This window comes from Hydra vulgaris, chromosome 03 (genome assembly GCF_038396675.1).
Source record: "Hydra vulgaris chromosome 03, alternate assembly HydraT2T_AEP".
NCBI classification, from domain to species: domain Eukaryota; kingdom Metazoa; phylum Cnidaria; class Hydrozoa; order Anthoathecata; family Hydridae; genus Hydra; species Hydra vulgaris.
In genome coordinates, this window is record NC_088922.1 from 16,405,001 (window position 1) to 16,424,352 (window position 19,352).

The following is a 19,352-nucleotide window of genomic DNA, read 5'->3' on the forward strand; positions in this document are numbered from 1 at the left end:
TAAAACCTTTGTATTGTATTGCTGTGATGTGAAACAATTACAATGACTATTGTAATGAAGTGCTGGGACATATATAATTTTATTTATTTTGAAAAGTGAAGTGAAGCCAGGAAAGCCAAACAAGTATATATTCTACGTATACTTAAGAAATATTAAATTCAGAGGTGCTCGTGGCACCTGTTTTTAGCAACCATTTACATTTAATTTTTTTATTTAGTTCAATGATATAAATGTTTAAAGAATAATTTATTTAGAATTAACATTAATAATACTCATTTAAAGTCATACAAATATATAATTTATTATATGTTTATAATTAGATAATATTTACTATGTGAAGTGAAACTTTTGATTTTTTAAAAATTTTGTCAACACTGATATTTAAATGTTTCACCGGATGACGACGTCTAAACTAATTGATTAACTACGTAAAGCGCAAAGTCTTTTTTCTTTTTTGTTTTTTTTTAACATTTTTTATTAATTAATTAAAAAAAAATTAATAATTAATTAACTAATTGTTTCAAGTATATTTATACAATGGACACGGTGGTTAATAAGTAGTTAAGTAATTCAGTTAGGGTTTTTTGCTCTAAGCTAAAATTATTTCAGTGTGGTTAAATTTATTTATTTTGTGATTAGTTCACATACATTTTTCACAATCAACGTTTCACAACATTTCTGCTAATTGTTGTATGTATGTACGTATGTTTTTTTTGTTTTTTTTAATATAATTAACCGCTGATGAGTAATAAATTACAGCATTATGGAATCAAGGAACCATTGTTCTGGGTAACTATATATTATATTGTCTAAACATGTGAACTTTTTTTTGGAACAATCTTTTTTACATTTTCAGATTACTCACTACTCATCACCTATCAGACTAGAGTAAGGGTAATCTAAACATTTGGTGTCTGCTGTAAAAGAAAAAACTAAGTGGAAGAAATGATAGCAATTGATTATAAACACATATCTATCCCTAGCAGTATAAGAAAAAAAAACAGGTTAAATAAAACTCACTTTTATAGAGCTATATAAAGTTTGCAACTTGGGTAAGTGATATTCAAACAATGATAAATAGAATCAATAATCATATATTAGTTGTACCCTATTGAAATAGGGTACAAATAATATATGATTATTGATTCTATTTCTGGTCACATCAGGCTCGTAGCAAATTAAGATATAAAAAAAAAATAAGGATACAAAAGACCTAATTTGTTATCCGTATTTTTGGCATAAGTTTCTTTGACAAAAATTTTTGACCTACTACTATTTGATCTACCCAGTAGTATTATCCCCCCCCCCCCCATATAATTTTTGTTCCTACGGGCCTGGTCACATGACTAAGTTTTGACATTACAATAACAATAAATTGTTATTGTATTATAAAGAAGAATTACAATATAGTATTCATTTTTATTGTAGTGGGTCATTGCAATACCTTTTTTTTCAGATATTGTCATTGTATTATGAAGAAGAATTGCAATGCAATACTTATTGTTATTGTATTATAGTATTACAGGTATTGTTATTGTTTCTAAAAAAGTTAATACAATAACAATAGTTATTGTTTCTGTTATTATTTTCATTAAAACTACAACAGTCTGAACTCTATTCTTTTCAAAACCTTTTATAAAACTTGCTTTTTCCTGAGATAAAAAGTTCTTAAAGATAACATTATTAGTTGCTCTTTGTCAATTTAGGGCAATTCCTTGTGAAAAAATTTAATTTTTTGCAACCCTAATTTTCAGATTTTGTTGATTTTCACACCACTCAAAGATTTTAATAAGTTATAAACATCCCAAACTTTGATCATCTAGTTCCAACTAGTTTCAAAGATAACTATTTTAACTTTGCTATAAACCAACAAAAATCTGCCATTTAAAAAAATGGTTTTGGTCTTTGTTTCTGTTCTGTGTGCAATGAGTAGATGAAAATATGTACACTTGCAAGTTTTGAGGCATGGAATCCATTAACACAACTTAAAACATTTAAAAATGAATAAAACACACTAAGATTTGAAACTTGTTCTCATTTTATTGAGTGAATTTAATTACAAAACTGCAGATGCAGCTTTTTTTATGTTGTTGTAAAAAAACATTAGAAATTCAAGAATTATTTAAATCTAAAAAATATTTAAACTCAACAAACTAGTTTGATTGCTTTTAGTATTAGCATGCTAGCATTATTCCTTTAATGGGTAAGCATAGTTACAGATAGATATTACTATAAATGATATCCAAAGTAAGTCTATGGACCCTTATGGTCATCATCAATTGGTGGTTTCTTTTTTAGAGTACTTTGTTTGTCTTTTAGTTTAATTGTCTCAGTTTGATAAATATGAAAATGTTTTATAAGTAATAAATTTGAGCACATTTGACAATGCTTTTTATTTCTGTTTTAGGCATCTGCATTTTTTTATAACTCTTTATAAAAGATTTCATAAAAGTACCAAGAAAACAGAAACAACAAGTCAACAACAACTAAAAGAACAATATGATATGATCGAAACTGTTGTAGTTATATTACTCTCAGGTGTTTAATATATGGTCAAGTGGGAAAAAAGGATGGGTGGGAATATTTGTTCAGATATAACAAATGGAGAGAGGGGAATTGGGTTTTAATAAATATGTAGGTGGTCTTAAATTTTGTTATTTTTATTTCTTTAAGTGACTTAATTTTTTATAATTTTTAAGAGTGGTTTAGGTCTTTAGAAAATAATAGTTGAAGATTTTTTAGTTTTGAGTTTCTTTGCTCATAAAAAGTAAAAGTAAATAAATGAGCGGAGGGGGTCTTAAAAAGGTCTGGGTGGGTAGGAAAATTTTTCAAAAATTAATTAATGCCCACTTTTATGTATTAAGCACCTAAAAGTACCACCTTTTTTTTTCCTTTGATTTTTTATAATTCCTGTTTTATAAGTAATAAATTTAGTTATATTTGAATATTTATTTTTCTGTTTAGAAAAAACTACTCTCCAATTCTTTGTAACAACTCTAACTAAACTATTGAGAACATCTAAAAAAAAAATCAAGCTACATCAACATTCTTGTAATTTAACTCAACCAAGTAAAATTGTGATAAAGTTCAAATTTCAGGTATTATCGTTCATTTTTAAATGTGTTATTGGATTCCATGCCTCAAAATTTTCAGCTTTCCATTGCACACAGAACAGAAACAAAGACCAAAACCATTTTTTAAAAATGGCAGATTTTTGTTGGTTCAAGGCAAAGTTAACGTATTTATATTTATCTTTAAGTTTGGGGATGTTTATAACTTATTAAAATCATTGAGTGGTATAAAAATCAGCTGAATCTGAGACTAAAGGTTGCATGCGCTGGAATATTTTCACATGGAATTGTCCTTTAGTCAATTTTCACAATGCATCTTTAAAGCTAATTTTAAAGATGCGAAAGATGTAGTAACAAGAAGCTTACCTATCAATCTAGTCATGTTTTTCTTCTAGCTTACATAGTACAGTCAGATTATCGGTTTTAGTAGAGACACAATTGTGTATTGAAACACAAATTAAGAAATTGAACAACTTTTTGCTAACAAATCTTAATGGTTTTCTATCATCACATCTGTTAACTATTTGTAGGAACCCCTGTATCTTTGCTTATAAATGTGGAGTCATTTGATACTATTTCTTGTGTCTAAAAAGCAGTCATTAGAAATTATTAGTGGTTTGTTGCTCTGATGCTTGTCATATGACTCCTGTTTGTTTCTAATAAATAACTGGATACAAATTTGATAACATCATCATCAGTCGTACAATCGTAATTTTATAAATTTTTTAAAAAGAGTTATTCAAATCATTAAACTTGTTAATTAAAAAAATTCAAAAAAAAAGTTCAATAGGCAAATGCAATTTGATTTTGTGGTTATAATTTAACTAAAAGCTTATAACTTTATGTTTAATGTTTTTTGAACTATTCAATAAATTTACAATGTTTGTTTTTATATTCATAAACACACTGAAGATTAAAAGAATAATTTATTTAAAGAATAATATAATCATTATAAAAACTTTCAAACAATTATTTTATGTTATATTATTTTATCAATTTGCAAATATAATTAAGTTTAAAAAATACGGGTCCCCACAAAATATGCCATTTATAATAAGTTAAAATATTCAGGGTAAAATTTAATCAGAATTTGTTTAAAACTAGAGATGAATATTGCTATTAACTCATGATAAATAACATTTGGTGTCACCAAATTTATTATTATTATTTTTTTCAGAAAAATAAGAAAAAAACAAAACAAATGATAATATAAAAAATTCTCAACCAAAGAAGTTCATATTTCTTTTATCATACTAGCAATTTGGATTTTTAAATGTGGTTTAAAGCTGCTTGAAGAATAGATTATCTTGTATTTTATAAAGAATTATCTAACTTTCTCCATTATATCAACGATATCTGGATACAATGGAGAAAAGTACAGATAATCTTTTATAAAATCCAGATAATAATACTGAGTTTTAAGTTGTTGTTTGTTTTTTACCTTATTAAGTCTAAAACTTGTGATGACCCACTCCCAAATCTAGTTACAAAATAAAACCTTGATAAACAAAGTCACTGCATGGAAAAACAAATCAGTTGTTTTACCAGGGAGAAAATATTTGTGTTGATTAGTAAGCAGAAAATGCAAAAAACTGAAAAAATATTTATAAGAGGATCTTCATATGATTAAAACCTGAAAGGTTTTTTATTAAAATATACAGACTTTATTTTTTTTGCTATTAACTGTTTCCTTTTTTTAATAATTTTTTGTCAAAGAATGAATACTGAAAAAAAAATTGTGTTTTAAAATTATTCAAAATTTGGTGTTTTATTTCTTAACAGAAATCTGAAGTCACCCACTTGACAAAATCATTGTGAAATATTTATTTGGGACTACAATGCATTTTAAATACTAAATTGTTGAAACTTAATAAACAAAAAAAAAACACTTAATAATTCATTGGTTTAAGATAAATTAACAAATGGATTTTGATTTGTATTGATTTAATTAAGATTTTTTATAAATACTGTTTTCTGTAGTCAATTGTTGTATTTTTTTTTTCAAATTAAGACACATGGCTAAATATTAAACACAAAACTCAGAATAGATTTTTTTCATTTTTTCAATAATTGGATTTTTATCAACTTTTGAATCTTTTTTTGAAATTCACCATTACATTATAAAATACTTTTCTAAATCATTAATCAACTAATTTATTACTATGTATTAGTATGCACTCAGCCAACACATAAAGATTATATATATATATATATATATATATATATATATATATATATATATATATATATATATATATATATATATATATATACAGGGGTCAAAATAAGTCTTACATCGCTGCCCCTTGGACCATTATCAAGACCTGCTAGAGGACAACATACAATTGTTTATTTTTAAAGTTAAAATGAACAATGGTTGGTTGCCCTCATAAATCAGGTCTCAAAAACAGCGCGGGGAGGGGGCACCAATATCTGACACTTATTCAGACCCCTGTATATATATAAATATATATATTTACAAACACACACACAAATATATATTGTTTTATTTACTAAAAGCAAACTAATTACAATAAATTTGAGATATAAGGAAAACAAAAACTAACATAGTTAACTTGACACACACACACACACAAATATACAAATTTAAAAGTTATTCAACAGACTACTTATTGTAAAAAAATGTGTTGAATGTATATGATGATTTTTTTTTAGATGACTTCCATTCATATCTTATATATATATATATATATATATATATATATATATATATATATATATATATATATATATATATATATATATATATATATATATACACACACACTAACCTGTCAAGTCTCCACCATTTGGCAGGAGTCTCTTGAATTTTAAGGAACAATTTATCTCCCTCCCACATTTACCAAAAATTTGAAAAACTCCTTTTTTTATTATTAGCAAGTTTTAACCATCTAAAATTCTACTTTTAAAAAATTTTATAAATGGTTTTTTGATCTGATTTGTTTTTTGTTTGTCTGAAATATGTTCTAGTAGTATTCCTATCTGCCATGGAAAATGTGTCAATTAAAACAAAAATAGGATTAACACATATATCGAATGTCCTTTCTTACTCTAAAAATGCATATTTATGATGATGGAAATAAATGATAATGTTTAAATATATTTAGTCAGTCTAACTTTAAGGACTTTTTTTTTATTTGGTAAAGATATATTCAGGTAAATACATCGTGGTCTGGCAATATCATAAAGTCTCTTTAATACCTATCTTTAAAGTTGACAGCTATGCATATATGTATAAATGTATGTATGTATATATATATATATATATATATATATATATATATATATAATATATATATATATATATATATATATATATATATATATATATATATATATATATAAATTTTATTTTTATAATAAAATTAATATATATATATATATATATATATAAATTTTATTTTTATAATAAAATTAATATATATATATATATATATATATATATATATATATAAATTTTATTTTTATAATAAAAAGTAAATATTTTTCACAGTTGAATGTCTTACATAATCCAGTACTTCCACTGTCTATAATATCACCATTAAGGTCACACGTTACTAATGAAGATGCAGTAATTTCATTGAACAACAAACCAAATGGATTTATTAAAAATTCATTTTTATCACTCACTTGTAACTAAAAATAGGAATTATTAGAGGTGCAAATAAAAATACAATAATGGACAATTATTAGAATATTTAACTTATTTAAACTAAAATTTTTTAATGAACACTAAATAAAACAATAGATAAACATCTATTGTGTATTAAATCTATATTGTTTTATATATTATGGAGTAAAAACATACTGTAACATGATTAAATATTGCTTCAGACCAACCAAACATATCTATAAGACGATAAACTGCAGCAAGTTTGCATCTTTGAGATTTATTTACTTTACTATACTTAATAGTATTTTCTCCTCTAATATCATTTATGGGTAATGCTGTGGCTGCATTCCCATAACCTCTACCAACAGTTATTAAACTTGGTTGAAAAACTGGAAGTAAAAAATCTTGATAAGAGCGAATTTTACTACCAGATGATACTCCGTTTGCGGAGGCTTTTCTAATAGAATCTTCAAGTTCTTCTTTAAATGATTCGTCACCTAGAACTAAAGAAACTCTTTGTCGAAGTTTTAGACCTCTAACATCTCTTAATATCTCTTCAGGTTGTCTAACTACTCGTCTTGTATCTGGCTGCGAGTACCTCCGTGTCTTATTACCTGTCATTTTAATTTTTAAATCCGAAATTAGTTTTTCCTCATTCATATTGAACTCGAGTATATTTTTAAATGATATTGGTCATCTGTCTAACTAATGTCTAAAAGTGATACTTAGTCATAGTCTAATATAAATAATACTTTATAAACAAAACGATCAAAATACTATAAGAACAATATGGGTGAGAGCATCTTTCATTATATTTATTCCTATCAATAAATTGACGTCATCTATTGTGCAAAATTAACTTTTTAATAATTAAATACATTAAATCAGGTTTGCGTTTATTATTCGCACTAACAATTAGAAAAGAAATGTCGGTACGGCAAATAAGTTAGCAGTAATACTTATTCTAGATAGTACGCATGTGAGTATTGATAATATTCAACACTTAATCATGTTAAAATATTTTAATCTCGTCAATATATCGATGCCATTATGATTCCCTAAGCTCCTAAACGTAACAACTTAAAAGTTGTGCACATAAGATTGACGCAATTTTTAATTTATTTAGCGTTTTTTTAAACGCCCTACATAAAATTGGGGGTACATAAACCTAAGTGCTTTATTTGCATTTTAAAATTGCTTTAGTTCAAGTGTCGGTTTTTATTAACAAAAATTTTCCGCATAATTCAAAGTCTTCTCAACAAACTTTATCTGCGTTTTATATTTGTAAAACAGTAGCAACTGATTTACAAATATAAAACGCAGATAAAGTTTGTTCAAAAGACTTTCAATTATGCGGAAACTTTTCATCCATAAAAAACGATACTTGAACTAAAGGAATTTTAAATGGAAATAAAGTACTTACGTTAGTTTAGGTACCCCCAACAAGCAATAAAACTCTCTAGTGCAACTTATGTTGAGACAGTTGTCTAAAAACAAATCACAATTTAAAAAACTTAAATCAGCTAGAAACACTTTTAAGTCATTTTATTACTATTATATTTATCAACCCATATACAGTAGTGTCAATGTTTTTTTTTTTATGTTTTTTTTAGGTGTATACCCTTAGAACTACACGCTATCTTTTTTTTCTTAATTAATACAATTATTACATTATTTTAGTTTAAATATGTATTTAAATCTTTTTGTTCAATAAAAACGTCTTTTATGTGAGGACCATTTAGAGTTGAAAAATTTTGGGCTTTTTTCTCGACACACCAGTAAAAACATTCTATTTATATCGAGTCAAATTTAAATATATCAGCTTGTGTTCGAGCTTCAACAATCTAAAAATTTTCTAACCAAGAGTAGTTTTACAGGGGTATGAAACACCCTCCTCACCCAACCCAATGAAGGCTATTGTCAACTTATAGTCGGTTTTTTAAAGATTATGGTAGGCATTTGACATAATTTATTCGACAGATTTTCAGTTTTGAAAACTTTCTATTTTTTTTTAGAAAGCTATAGACAGTTTTTAGGAATTTAATCTTTTAATTTTTTTCGTATTTTCTTAGAATGTTTCTAACATTCTGAGAAAATATGAAAAAAATTATTGGTATAATTAAGTTTTAAATTAAGTAGTTTGTTAATAAAATCGTTTCAAATCAGAGCAGATGAAAATCCTTGGATTATTTTAAAAATAACCGTTGAACTTCTTTGAGGATTGAAAATTCGTAATCTAGCCATTATATTTGCTGTGACTTACCCACCAAAATAGTTAACTACAAACATAGCGGCTTCACTGAAACATAGGTTTGATAAAAACATGGAAAAGGCTCTAAAACTGGATTTGAGCAACCTACTTTCTTTTCCTTGTAGTTAAAGTGAACAGGAGTCTCGGAAACAGGTTTTCGGCGTCCCGAAAAAATTTATCATAAAAGTCAATTGTTTTGGTTTTAAAACAAATTGTATTAAAAAAAAACAAAAAAAACAATTATAAAACAATTTTTTAATTCATTGTTACCGATGCATCAATTACCTTATTAGCCAGAGTATTGTAAACAAAGTTTCCATTGAAACTAAGTAAAACAAACAAACAATAAAGATCAATAAAGATCAATAAAGAAAAATCAATAACGGAGTAAATATTTGATGAAAGAACTATTTATGCGGATTTATTTATTTTCAAACTATAAATTATTTCCCAGAGGCTATATATATATATATATATATATATATATATATATATATATATATATATATATATATATATATATATATATATATATATAATATATATATATATATATATATATATTGCTTTTAAAATAAACTTAAAGTTCTTTGTTACTGGTATTTCTTTTTTTTCAAAATTAGATATAGACATTTTCTAACAAACTTCTATTTTTAAATTTTTTAACATCAGATTGAATGTTTTTTTTAATTAGTTTTTAAGTATAGTTTAATTTGAATGCCAAAGCGTGAAATGCGTTTACAACGAAGATTTCTTCAAATTATAAAAGTTTAAAAGAAAACGCCGACAACAAGAAGATTGTTCAGTATTTATGTATGTATGTTGATTTTTCGGAAAAAATGTTTTCACTTTTTTTCAAAAAAAAAAAAATATTTTTGACATCTTTAATCCCATTTTTGGGGGCTTCGGAATCACCGGGCAACTAATTTAAGCAGCCTTTACCTATTTTTACCCTTTTTTATTATACTTAATTTTGTGTCCCGGTTATGTTATTTTAAAATATGGTCACCCGTCTTATAGTATGATCTTATGGTAAGTCAACAAACATGCAACTACTTGGAGTACTGTATTGCAGCGTATTACTACAAGTGGATACGTATCGATCACAAACTAAGACTTGTCAATTACAAAAAAATTGTTTGATTTATTTAGTTAAACCTCATATTAAGTAATGGGTATTGTGGTTTATGCTCCTCCGGCTAATTGCCATATAGAGGGCACATACCCGGGCCAGCGAAGACAAGTTTAACTCACTAAAGAGCGTCATCACCAGGATCGTTGACCAAGAGTAAGTGAATTTAAAAAAAACGAAGTAATTTTAGAGTGAAAGTCAGAAGTCGAGTTAGAAAGATAGCACAGAGTAAGCGGGACAGATATTGCACGAGGTGTTAAGAATGTGCAAATTTTAATATATGTAGAAATGTATTTATACATATATTATTAAACCTTTACCATATTAAGTAATGAGGATTTTAAGTATATTAAGTAATAAACATATTAAGTAATAAACATAAAACCATATTAAGTAAGGAGGAAGTATTTTGGAATTATTTTTAAAAATTATAGGCCACCTTAAATATATAAATACCATGTTCTATTTGTTTACTTGTGTACATATTTATTCATATTGTGTACAAATTATAGGCCACCTTAAATATATAAATACCATGTTCTATGTGTTTACTTGTGTACATATTTTGTAATCAACTTTAAGTTTAAATAAAGACCTTAAATATCCTTTCATTATATAATCCGACATTTGATATTAACTTCATTAATATGAGATTTTTAAACTTTTTTGTAAAACAAATAAACACCCACCGTGTCCTTAGGTTTGTTACTTGTGTTTTGAAAATTGATAGCACAAAATAACAAATTTATTTCCATAACAATTGAAGTCTTCATCGTATATGTTTTATATGCATAATTTATCATTCCAAATCAGTTTTATATCAAGTAAAATAATTATTTTTGAAACAAAGAATGAAAAACTCAGCACTTTCAAAAAATACTTTTGATACGCTATTGACGTAAATTAAAAAATATAAATAAAACTGAATATAATTAATCAATGGCTAAAATTTTATATTAAGTGCAATCACCAAATACTAGTATAACGTAAATATTTCAAAGAGCGTTAATCTTTCAAACAATACTAGATTTTTTTGATTAAACAATTTACAACGACGAATTAAATGAGTTGGAAAGATTAGGAAGACGATCAATTTTTCAGAAAGCTCAGATGCAAATCTTTAAGTTTTTGGGAGAGCTCAGATGGATATCCTGGTTATTACGTGGGACTTTAGTTATTGCATTTTTATTTAAGCTGAACTGTTTGATATTTTTGGATATATATTTTTTTGTTTCAGAATCCTTGTTTGATATATAGAGCATTAATCAGGAAACATGAAAGTAAAAAAGTTTGAAAAAAAAAGAATTTATACAGTATAAATGGGTCAATAAAGTTCACAAACAAGGATTCTAAAGAAAGGGGTCATATATAAGGATTTGAAGAGTTTCTTCCAAATTGTTCCTATTAATTAATCTAATGAGTTTATTTCATTTAACAGTAAGAGAAACTTTCTTTTAGTATGAATAATAAGAATTCCTGACCTGCTGAAGACCTGCTGAAGATCTCCTGAAGACATGCTGCTGACCTGCTGCTAAAAACTATCGAATTATTTTTTTTAGTTTTTCATGTTCAATTCTTGATACTTATTTTGTTAATTCGGGTAAAGTATTCGCTGAACAGTAAAAGAGTGTACCTAAAAATTATTTTACAGAAATATTGTTTAATAATAATATATTCAGAGAAACTGGGCTGTTTGTTTTTAAGCAATCAAAAATTTCGTAGTTTTATATTTGGAAACTTTTCGAGATATGCAAGGACAAGAATTACTTCTTATGAATAGTTATAAGGACTGCATCTAGACACCCTCTAGATTGCAAACCCATAAAATTATTGTTTGAATTTATTATAAACTTAAAAGACAATTCAAACAAATTGCAAATGTTTTTTTAGTTACTTAAAAAAAGCAATGGTCATAATTACTTCTTATAAATTGTGAAATTATCAGAAAAGCAAAAAAATATGGAAATAATTTCCAAATAATGGAATAAAGTTCTAAATAGAACTGCTGCAATTTTATTACAGCAAATTGTATTTTACAAATTTTGTTAAACTAATTTTAATTTTTAGTTAATCTTAAAGTAAAACCAGGTGCATCCATTTTCAACAACATATAATATAAACCATAAACATATTACACTAAAATTAAACGTCAAATCAAATTATTTCAAACACGCGCAGAATAAAATTAAAAGAACGTATTTCAAACACGCGCAGAGTATAATTAAAAGAATTTTAAACTAAAAAGAATATCAATGAATCCATAAGACAACAAAAAAATAATATGGCGTTAAATTAGAAGTATTTTAAAGTTGACGCTTTCCAAATTAGGAAGTTCTGGTGTCTTTACTTTTTCTATATTCAAAATATATTTAACATTATTATAATATTACATTAGTTGTGTAATATTTGCTTTCTATCTTACATTGAATGGGATGTTTATTAATTTCGAAAAACAAACTCTGAAATGCTCTTGTTCTTAAGCATGCAATATAAAGTTGACCATGAGAGAAACACAGTTTTTTTTTAGATATGAACTAACTCTATCAAATACTTGACCTTGACTTTAATTAATTTTTATTGAATGTCAATCTGGCAAGAAACTGACGACTTTTTAGAACAAAAGGCATATTATAATTTGATGAAGCCAACTAAATTCAAAAACAATTACTTGTTTATCACCAGCAACAACTGCCTAAACATCTGCATCAATATAAGTTTTTTTGGGAGCACAAACTTTCATTTTTGGGCCTTTGCATAATCCAAATTGGAGATATAAATTTTTGAGTAACATAGTTACACAACCAATTTTCAATTTTAAATAATGAGGAGGCATATAAAAAAGAATTAGGCTGTTCATAAACTCAACGGGAAAATATTTTTTTCAATTAAGGTTATCAGTCACAATTTTACCAGACTTAAAAACGTTTTGATCTCTTCTAGTAGATATTCAAGCACTTCCTCATTGCCCCATAATGAATCCACATTAGTGGGTATTAAAATCACACGTTTTTAATAACCATCTTGTTCAGGATCTCCGTATATCTTTTCAACAATAGAAACATTTCCTTTAACAATGCACTGATGCAATATTTCAATGCATAATTAAAAAAGATCTTCTTTCTTCACAGGTATTATTTCACTACCAACTTTTAATAGCCTTTGGGACGATTCTTCTTCCCCGCCATGTAATCTGATATTTCAAGTTAATGCAAACTTCTGCGCCCATTGCCATTGTAAAGATCATTTGTTAAATGATTCTACATTTTTCTGGTTGTCCTCTTTTTACAACTTTTCCACAACTTTTCATATTTTTTGCATTAAATCGCCACCAAACTTATGTAAATAACTTGTAATTGAAGTTTCTGTTGTACCACTTTGTCTCGTTTTATTGTGACACTTGTCTCAATAAAATGAAATGGTTGGGTATTCGCATTTTTTTTTTATCTAACAAAGCATAAAAATAATTTTTATTCAACTTTTTAGAAAACACTGGGAAAATGGAACTTTTTTAAAAAAAGTTCTTATTAGAATTAAATCAAGACGTGTTTTAAACGTTTAAAACCGTTTTAATACGCTTTTTATTTGTCTTAAACACGTCTTGTGTTCGCTGGATTATGCAAACTCTTTTGTTCAAAAAATTTTTTTAACAAAAAAAGAAAAAACTACTTTTAGAACAAACCTACGTCAGTATCGATGTTTACACCGTTATCTTTGTCATTAATTATTGTTTTCATTTTTAGTCATAAAGAAAATCAACAACTGCTTAAAAAAACTTAAATACAAAGTGAAAATCAAAAAAACTTTTAAGTGACGAACATACAGCAAACAGAAACGCTTATAAAGCAAACAGAAAAACTAAAATCAACAAATTAAAACGATCTAACAAAAAGCAGCACTTACTTGGTTGCTGTAAACTTTGTTGACGTTATTCATTATTCGACGTTAAATTTTCATTGAAAAGGACAATGTCATCAGGACCGTCCCGAGAGGGGACGGGGGGCTAGAGGGGTGTCTAGCTCTCCTACGAAGTTTATTAGTCGGCTAATTGGACACTTGGGTCGGCGAAATGAGATCTATAGTTGGCAGTTGGAAAATATTGGAAAACGAGGACCTTATTATTATTACTTTTTTAAATATGTTAGTCGTCAAAAAATTTTTTTTAGCATTAGTTGGCAAAAAACAGATTCGTCACCCTCATATATAATCTCTTCGGGACGGCCCTGAATATTACGAGGCCCACACAAAAAAGAAGTTTTTAGAGCTTTTACAGAACCGCAAATTAGTAACTAACGGAATTAAACATTGACTAGATAATATTTAAACAATATAATACTAGCTGTCTAGACCGGAAAAATACTGGTCTCGGTATGTCTATTAGAATTCTGCGATTAATGTTCGGACAAAAAAAATCATTTTTGTAAGCATAGCTGCTCTATGAAGTGTTATGTATTTCTTATAAGACTTGTGACTGTGATATAAATTTATATTGGCATCGGAAAAAAATTTGAACGAGGTTTTTGGTTCGTAAAAATGAACCTAAAGCATTTTTAAAAAATGATTTTTTTTTGAATTCAATGTTGAATTCAATGTCGAAAAGATAAAATGATGCAGTGAGTGTCATAGACAAAAAAGGTGAAAAAGATTTAAATAAAACTAACTGCAACTAATAAAACAAAGCCTTCTTATGAAAGGACAGAAAATTTTTACATCTGTTGCATTAAAAATATTCAAGACAATATTATTGTAACTTCAAATACTATAAATAGAATTGATTCTTCTATGGATACTTATTATTTACGTACACATGTCTACCATTTAATAAAATATGATATGCCATTGGACATAACTGGCACAATAAACATTATTTGAAGTCAAAACAGCAACATGCAACTAAAAAAAAACTGTTAAAACAGCAACCCAGTGGACACACGACGTTATTTCAACGTTGATTTACGGTTGATTTTTAGTCGCGACGTCATATAACCAAAAATCAACATTTTATCAACGTTGAAAATTCGTTGAAAACGATCAACTTAACGCGACGTCGAATCAACGTTAATTCAACGTCTATATTATGAGTTCCACCCGTTCGTTTTGCATTTTGAGAACTCAAATACGCATGCGCGACTTTACGAATCATTGATTAGGCCATCTAATGCCATTTCATAAGGTTTTGAGTTTGTCAATTTAACGATACCACATTGCTTAATTTGCGAACCATTAGTGATAAATATTAAATAGATCTTTTTTTTATTTCATCAGTGTGTATTGCATGAAGAATTTGCTTGAATCTGTTTTAGAGTTTGTTTAAGTAAGTAGTTTTTTAGAGTTTGATTAAATTGTTTTACTATGTATGTTAGTATATTTGACTATACTAATTTTATATTATATAAATATAATATATATATTATCAATGTTATATATATATATATATATATATATATATATATATATATATATATATATATATATATATATATATATATATATATATATATATATATATATATGTATATATATATATATATATATATATATATATATATATATATATGTATATATATATATATATATATATATATATATATATATATATATATACATATATATATATATATATATATATATATATATATATATATATATATATATATATACATATATATATATATATATGTATATATATATATATATGTATATATATATATATATATATATATATATATATATATACTATATATATATGTATATATATATATATATATATATGTATATATATATATATATATATATATATATATATATATACATATATATATATATGTATATATATATATATATATATATATATATATATATATATATATATATATATATGTATATACATATATATATATATATATATATATATATATATATATATATATATGTATATACATATATATATATATATATATATATATATATATATATATATATATATATATATGTATATATATATATATATATATATATATGTATATATTATATATATATATATATATATACATATATATATATATATATATATATATATATATATATATATATATATATATATATACATATATATATATATATATATGTATATATATATATATATATGTATATATATATATATATATATATATATATATATATACATATATATATATATGTATATATATATATATATATATATATATATATATGTATATACATATATATATATATATATATATATATATATATATATATATATATATATATATATATGTATATACATATATATATATATATATATATATATATATATATATATATATATATATATATATATATATATACAAGTGGAAGTTTTTAGAATAAAATAGCTAAATTAAAATAACATAAAACACACTATTTAATTATATAGTGCGTGATTCTTCACCATTTAGTAAACTAGGCATCGATGTTCATTTTTACCCCGTTGTTCATAGTCACCCCTTTTCACGGTATATATTGTATATGTATATTTATTTATATATTGATATATACATATAATATATGGTATATTTATATATATATATATATATATGATATTATTACATATAACATATGATATATACATAAAATATATGATATGTTAATAATATATCATATAGACTATAATAATCTACTATATTATAGTATTTTTATTATTGTTATTATTATTTTTATATTTTTTTTAAATTTGGGAAGAGCGGAAGGAAAAAAGTGATTCTTACGCCAACACATACGTCACTTTTAATTTCTTTTGACTTTCGTCCAACATTTGCGAGTTGTCAGAAAGTTAAAACCATTAATTTAATTACAAATTAATCGTTTTTTAAAAAAGCCGCAAAAACGCAAATTTAATTCACCAGAATGTTTTTTAAAACATTCTGAATGTTTTTAACACTATAAACAATGTTTTTATTTTTATTTTTTTTATTAAATTGTTTTTATTTTTGTTTTTTTTAATAAAATGTTTTTATTTTTATTTTTTTTACTGTAAATCATGCACGGAGTGCTGCTACATCGACTAGCTTATAGCCTGACTCGCTAGGGAGTGCTGCTGTATCGACTGATAAATAGCCTGACTCGCAACGGAGTGCTGCTACATCTACTATCTTTTAGCCTGACTCGCAAGGGAGTGCTGCTACATCGACTGAGGGTTTGGTTGGGGCAGGCAGTCTATCAATTAATAAAAAAAAAATCCGGTCTTGCATTTTAACTTTTACTTTTTGTCAACAAAATATGGAAGAAAACTTTCAGACAACATATAAGTGTATTTATACATACTATAAAAGTGCCTTCTGTTGTTTAGGGAAATGGCTACCCGGTTAAAGCGATGGAGACGGAATAATGTTTTGGTTAATGAGCTTCTTAGTAGTGACATTGATATTGATTGCTCAGCTTCATTAAATGAAGATGTCTGTAGCAGCAGCAATTGTGAGGCTACTGCAATAGTAGATTCTGAATATAATTCAGACTCTATCTTACAGGATAAAATTTAAAACTAAAAAATAAAAAGCAACTCAGATGAAAGCAAATTAAGAGGGAAAATAAGGGGGAGGAGGGGATACTCCGGACTTTTTCCGCAAACAATTTTTCGGATTTTTCAAATTTGACCTGGATGATCTATTATATATATGTATAATTTTTATTAAAAATGACCTATTTCTACAAAAAAAAAAGTCATTGAATTTTTGAAATTTTAAAATCATTCGGAATTCCGCGGTATACGCGGTGCCATTGGGCTACCTAACCTGATATTGTGTCAAATATGTATACTTAACCTGATATTGTGTCAATAATGTATACTTAACCTGATATTGTATCAATGTATTTATAAAAATAATAACTTTTTGTTGTAGGTTGATGACCAATGGTTTACAATCAAAGTTCAACATGGCTGGCGGCAAGGGTAAAGAGAAATTTAATGGCAAAAACATTTGTAAGGTTGTTGTTGGTAAGTCATGAGTAATGTTATCTGTTATTGAAAAACACAATTTGATGCTTTGGTGCTGCTTTAATTTCAAGTTCTTGCTGTACTTGTTGCAAATTACTCAAGCAATACCTTTTTTTATAGAGAGCGTCATGCTTAGTAAAACGACTGCTACGGTTGCTGAAGTCAGAACAGATATCATGAGTTTGTTGAAATATGCACCCGACAGATCCAATGGTGGCGGTCGGTGCGTAAATGACGATTCGAATATGTTAATATAAAATGTATATATAAAATGGTAACATTCTATCTATTTCTTATATAAACTCCCTTAAAATAATTTTTTGAACATGAAATACACTACTTTTAGCGCAAAATATTGCTTTTTTGTTGTCTTATTTTCTCGCAATCCAAGTCGAGACAATTTAACATGTTAACGATGGCAATTTAACATGGCTGCAGCCTATTGGATATAAGTTATACCCAATAGGCTGTATAATTTTTATCAAATGACCAAAATTTAACGTTGAAATTAGGTTGTTTGAACGTTGTTCTAACGTCTTATCGACAATTTATCAACCATATATGGTTGATATATTGTCGATAAGACGTTAAAACAACGTAATTTCAACGTTAAACTTTTAATTTTCATTTTATCGAAGTTGAAATATGGATGATTTGTAGTCGATAAGACGTTAGAACAACGTTGAAACAACGTTTTCATCGACGTTGTTTCAACGTCGTGGTTTTCAACGTCGGATTTTGTTTCCAATTCCACCAAATTTCAACGTTGTTTCAACATTGCATTTCGTCGGTTTGCGACGTTGTTTTAACGTTATTTCAACGTCATTGTGCCCACTGGGAAGATGCAAGTGGATTGCAAATTGTATTGATATATATATATATATATATATATATATATATATATATATATATATATATATATATATATATATATATATATATATATATATATATATATTCAGTATCGGACAAAACGAGTGCAACCAAATAATGCTAATTTACTTTCTTTATATAAAAGTGCTGCATTTTTTCAATTTAGAGAAATAACTATGTAACTGTTTAGAGACAAAGTTCTTCAAGTTTTATCACAAAGTTCATTATTTGTACACAAAAATTAATAAATTAACCAAAAGTATTAAAAAAAGTTGACTTCATTCTGGACAAAACAAGTGCAACTCGACAAAATGTTGACCAAGCTGTATTTCGCTATCAATATTTCGTGGCGAATCATTTGTTGTCGATTACAGCCTTGCATCTTCGAGGCATAGATTCAA

At 25.8% G+C, this 19,352-nt stretch overlaps 1 protein-coding gene and 1 long non-coding RNA gene across 2 annotated transcripts in view; one reads left to right on the forward strand and one right to left on the reverse strand.

Annotated features, from left to right (window-relative positions):
- The window catches only part of LOC100199042 (alpha-adducin), a 35,702-nt gene extending 27,923 nt beyond the window's left edge, over window positions 1–7,779 (reverse strand). The window contains exons 1-2 of the mRNA XM_065792483.1: window positions 6,901–7,779; window positions 6,599–6,728 (exon numbers count right to left, since the gene is read on the reverse strand). Of these exons, the coding sequence (XP_065648555.1) occupies window positions 6,599–6,728; window positions 6,901–7,365 (595 nt within the window). The 5' untranslated portion in view covers window positions 7,366–7,779. The remainder of the gene's footprint in view (window positions 1–6,598; window positions 6,729–6,900) is intronic.
- Window positions 7,780–15,223: 7,444 nt separating this feature from the next.
- LOC136077666 (uncharacterized) lies at window positions 15,224–18,431 on the forward strand. The gene is made up of 3 exons (XR_010637167.1): window positions 15,224–15,399; window positions 17,984–18,078; window positions 18,199–18,431. It is a non-coding gene; the product is annotated as an uncharacterized LOC136077666 (long non-coding RNA).
- The last annotated feature ends 921 nt before the right edge of the window (window positions 18,432–19,352 follow it).